General features: G+C 33.2%; 1 protein-coding gene across 2 annotated transcripts; it reads left to right on the forward strand.

Annotated features, from left to right (window-relative positions):
• Positions 1-1,550: 1,550 nt before the first annotated feature.
• Positions 1,551-4,425, forward strand: LOC134261284 (regucalcin-like). Of its 2 annotated transcripts, XM_062743723.1 has the most exons (5): positions 1,551-1,888; positions 2,385-2,564; positions 2,691-2,906; positions 3,114-3,257; positions 3,763-4,425. In XM_062743723.1, the coding sequence occupies exons 1-5, from the start codon at positions 1,732-1,734 to the stop codon at positions 3,981-3,983; spliced, it is 918 nt and encodes a 305-aa protein (XP_062599707.1). In that variant the 5' UTR covers positions 1,551-1,731; the 3' UTR covers positions 3,984-4,425. The 2 variants fall into 2 exon arrangements, with proteins under 2 accessions (XP_062599707.1, XP_062599708.1); XM_062743724.1 differs by lacking the exon at positions 2,385-2,564.
• The last annotated feature ends 483 nt before the right edge of the window (positions 4,426-4,908 follow it).

The raw sequence follows: 4,908 nt of genomic DNA on the forward strand, positions 1-4,908 counted from the left end.
TATCTCTGATTTCTATTTTATTCAAGTCAGTGTAATGAACACTGGTGCCATTGTTTCTTTGACATTCAAGTATGTAGTACAAGAGGGAAGATGTTTTTCCCAAGCCCTGAATTCCACTTAGGTAAGTCGACGGCTCCCTATTCTGTCTAAGATAATCAGTTATGCCAACAGAGACAGTATGAAATTTAGTCTAAAAGAAGGATTTTCCTGATTTGAAATCATCTATATCTGCAAACAGTCTAAGACCCTCAATGTGTGTTAAATGTTACAGAATATTTTTATCAAATTCATCGGGGTTTTCTGAAATTTGATGATTTAGATGAATTTTTTTTTCAAAAATACATATTGATAAATATAAATACAATGTTGCTTTCTACAAAGGTAAAATACATATTAAGGTAGTACAAAACACCCGTGGATTCTATTTTTTACTAATTTTTTAAAGTACCGGAGAAAAAAAGATTAATATTACTATATTAACAACAATGAATGGTCTCTGTAAGAAAAATAACAAGTTTTAGCATGTTTGCGTCATATTTTGTAAAAAAAAGCAGAGAATCCTATGTACATGTATTGGTAACTTGAGAGCTTACATTTTTGAACTTCTACACCCTCTAATAGCTTCTATGTAAGCTTTGAATCCAAATTAGTGCTGTTTTAAAGTAAGTATCGTTTTATTAAGTTCTTAACTTCAAACTATCAAAATTTTACAAGAATTCTGATTTTTACATCAAAGGGGCCATATTTGGCCGTTACCCTACCTTGTTCTCTATCTTGCTTTTCAATCTGATTCTAATATAAAAATACAAAACAATATTATACAGTAATTTGCTATCTCTGTACAATTTATTCAACACGTCTTGCTTGATATATCTATGGCACGCCAAATTCATAAAAATTAGCTAAACATAGTTTCACAGTAGATAACCTAGGTTTATCACTTGTAAACTATAATTACGGACTGTAAACTACAGTTAACAAAGTAAATCTATATTTTACATCTGTAAACCATAGTTAACGCAATAATCTATGTTTCACAACCGTAAACTATACTTAACACCGAAAACAATCATTTGGGATTGCAAAACATAGATTATCTGATAAATACAGTTTCACAATTTGTAAACTATAGTTTACAAACCCTTCATTTTATTTAACGATCTGATAAATATAGTTTCACGATTTGTGAAACTATGATTAACAACTCTTAACTATAGTTTACGATTGTAAAATATAGTTTACAATCGTGAATCTATGTTTATCAACAAAATCTATTGTTTACGCTTTAATTCAGACAGATAAACTTAGATTAGCATTCGTAAACTATAGTTAACGACCGTTAAATATAGTTTTACAGATGCAAACTAAAACGTATTGTTAACTATAATTAACGGCTTGTAAACTATAGTTTACAGCCGATAAACTTAGTTTATCAACTGTGAAATTATGTTTAGCTCTTTTTTGTGAATTTGGCGTGCCATATATATCCTTCGATGATACAATCCACGTTACGTAATTCCTAACAATTCTCGTGTATTTCACATGTAATTTGAGAAAAAAGATCTGTATCTTGTTTTCCTAAGTTTCATGTCGTTTTCTCCTCTATTTTGGGTGACCGTTACATAACAAACAGTGCAATTAACGTTATTTTCTGTGGATAATCTTCACTCAGATAAAGCAAAGAGAAAACATTTACTCTGTATGTGAATCGCTATTAAGGAATTTTTCAAAATGGCCGTCGAATGTGTGATAAAAAATGCAACAAGTACAGTTGGAGAAGGTCCCCACTGGGATGACATGACAAATACACTTCTCTATGTGGAGCATCAGGAAAACGCTATCCATAGATTTAACCCAGAGACGAGCGTTGGTGATAAAATAATACTAGGTAAATAATAAATATTTCACAAATGTTTAGAGAACCCAATTTTCACCTGAAATGACCCTCTTTACACATTGCTGAAATTCAATATTCCTGTTGGTGTCGATGACAATTCTTCTTTCTCTGTAATTCTGCATTTTGAAAATGAAATGATTTTTGCCTCGTACCGCAAGTACATGGCTTTGAAAAACAATATTGTAAATAATTTGAATATCAATTATATAGTAGGACACAATTACAAAATATATATTACATAGTAGAATACAAGTGCAAAACACAAGGGTTAAATTTTGACTAGGTTGTGTTTTGCTTTGTTTGTGAAACACTGAGACTTCTTTTTGGAGTCATTACTATCTAGCCATCCGAGAGGTACAATTCCCCTCGCCCGGAGAACCCATTAATCGTATTGGCTGAAAAAAAGACATGAATAATTGTTTTATTATTTGATAATATTATAAAAACCCTCTGCAAATTATTCAACTCGCACATAATTGTTTTGTAGAGGACACTGTAGGATTTGTGGTACCCGCTAAAAAGGGTGGATTGATAGCTGGCGTCGGTCGTCGTCTAGTTCATGTTGACTGGGATACGAAAAAGGTGACCAAACTTCACGAGGTGGAGAAGGGTTTAAAGACATGCTTTAATGATGGAAAATGCGATCCAAGAGGAAGGGTCTGGGCAGGCAGGCATTTATATCCACTATTTTATGTTCTCCTGACTTTTTACAGATCAATGGGTACCACTCTTGGAAAGTACATGTACATATATTTAACAAGTTTCATTTCTTCTGTATATATTTTGCTTGCAGGAACAATGGGGCCTTATGATCCTGACGTGGAGAATATGCCTAAAATTGGTAGTCTATATTGTCTTGACCTGGACGGCAGTCTGCACACAATGGTGAAAGATGTTGGTATCTCTAACGGTCTTGCTTGGACCAGTGACGAAAAAACAATGTACTACATTGACTCGACACCACGAAAAATATATCGCTATGATTATGACGTAACTACAGGACAGATCTGTAAGTTTTAATACCCAGGAAGCCAATATTGATATTAACCGGTTCTTCCATTGATGTAATGATTATGTGTTGCAAAATTTGCATTTCCTTAACTAGAGTGTAAAATTAAAGAAATAAAAGCTTAAGTCATTAATAGTTAATGTATTAGTAGTAGGGGGGGGTGTAGCTTTGCATAGGTGAAAATCTGCAATTTCTAAATTATTGTAGCTAACCAGAAAGTGATTGTAGACCACGCTGGAAAACCATTACTAGACTTCGGTTTTCCTGACGGAATGACCATTGATACAGAGGGTAAACTATGGGTAGCATGCTTCGTTGCCAGTAAAGTTGTTCAATATGACCCACAGACAGGTAATGTTCTTATTAAGATTTTGATAATTATAAAAATGAATATTCACCATCTTAATTGCTCTGCAATTCGCATGCAGTACTTGTTAATATTCATAAAAATTTGTCGCCTAGCTGATACTATTCAATGATAATATAAAATACTAGTAATTACAAGTCTATCTACATGTATATTGAAGAATTAGTCTTTTCATAAGTCTATATACAGTGAAACCTGTCTAATCCGACATGTACTGGGAGACGAATTTTGTGTCGGAATAGACAGGGTGTCTGATTGCACAGTGTAAAAAAAACATGAAAAAATGGGAAAGAAATTTAACATCGGAATTCATAGTGTGTCGGATTGCACAAGTGTCGAATTAGACAGTTTTCACTGTATAGTTTAATTGGGTGTAAGTGTGTGTATATACTTAAGTGAATTATATATATGATTTACATTTACGAGTATATAGTGCCTTATAATTATGTAGATACACGAACATGTATGGATTTACTTTAACTTCCCTAGGTAAACAACTGCAGGCTGTCAACATCCCTGCTTTAGGAATAACGTCATGTTGTTTTGGTGGGAAGAATTTGGATGAACTTTACGTCACATGTTCTGCTCATGAGTTTTCTAAGGAAGAGTTTGAAAAATATCCTATGACTGGTTCTGTTTTCAGAGTTAAAGGTCTTGGTGTAAAAGGTTTTAAGGCACAAATATATGAAGGAGAAATCAAAGAGGGTTAATGGGAGAAAAATATGTTTTGTGCAGAATTTAGCCCGAAGGGCTTTATGATGAATTTACTCTCGTACCAACCCGTATTTATAGCCCGATAGATGTTTTAAAATGATACCTTATTACTTATATTTACATTTGTGACTTATTTATACTTTATATTTGCCTGATTGTGACTTTTAACGTGTGAAATACATTATTTTTAAACCCAACGGCAAGTATGTAATCCACTGAACGCACGTCGACCCTTTATGACGTCACTGAGAAATTTCGTTAAACGATTATGCATACGCACATCTATGACCTCTTGACCCCGTACCTGTATTTATACAGTTATAGATACGCATTGCTTTCAGTAGTGTTATATAAAGGAAAACATTTGCAAATGTATATATTCAATGTTCAAGTGTTTCTATTTGATTATGAGACTTTAATAAATCATATCCAATCTGCGGAGTAGGCTTATTTTCTTTACTTTAGTGAAGAAACCTTGCAGAAAATAGACCATAACGATGAATTTTCACAAAGGAAATTTGAATGGAATTTTGAGCTTGACTACTGTTCGTTACCTCCATATTTCATGCATAATGTTTTAAGAAGCTGTATATATTTTTATGGACAATCTTATAAAGGACAAGATAGGGTAAAACCAGTATTTGGCCCCCGATTTTGGGTGTCTTGCAGGATGATTCAGCACTTTACCCATAAAAACCTGTTGTCACCCCTGCCACAAAATGAGTGTTGGTTTTAAGATTTAGAATATACAGGGGTCACAGTGAGGTCAGGAAATAGGTCATTTTTCGAAAATTCTCATTTTTATGCAAATTTTCATTAATTTTACAGCACATTTTCTTTCGGAAAACATAGAGCACACGCTTACCTATCTACCAGATTTATATATTGTATACACTGATATCAGATGCAGTTTATGTGTAA

Source organism: Saccostrea cucullata, unplaced genomic scaffold, assembly GCF_032062105.1.
Source record: "Saccostrea cucullata isolate Sc308-1 unplaced genomic scaffold, CSIRO_AGI_Scuc_v1 ctg2622, whole genome shotgun sequence".
In the NCBI taxonomy this organism is placed as follows: domain Eukaryota; kingdom Metazoa; phylum Mollusca; class Bivalvia; order Ostreida; family Ostreidae; genus Saccostrea; species Saccostrea cuccullata.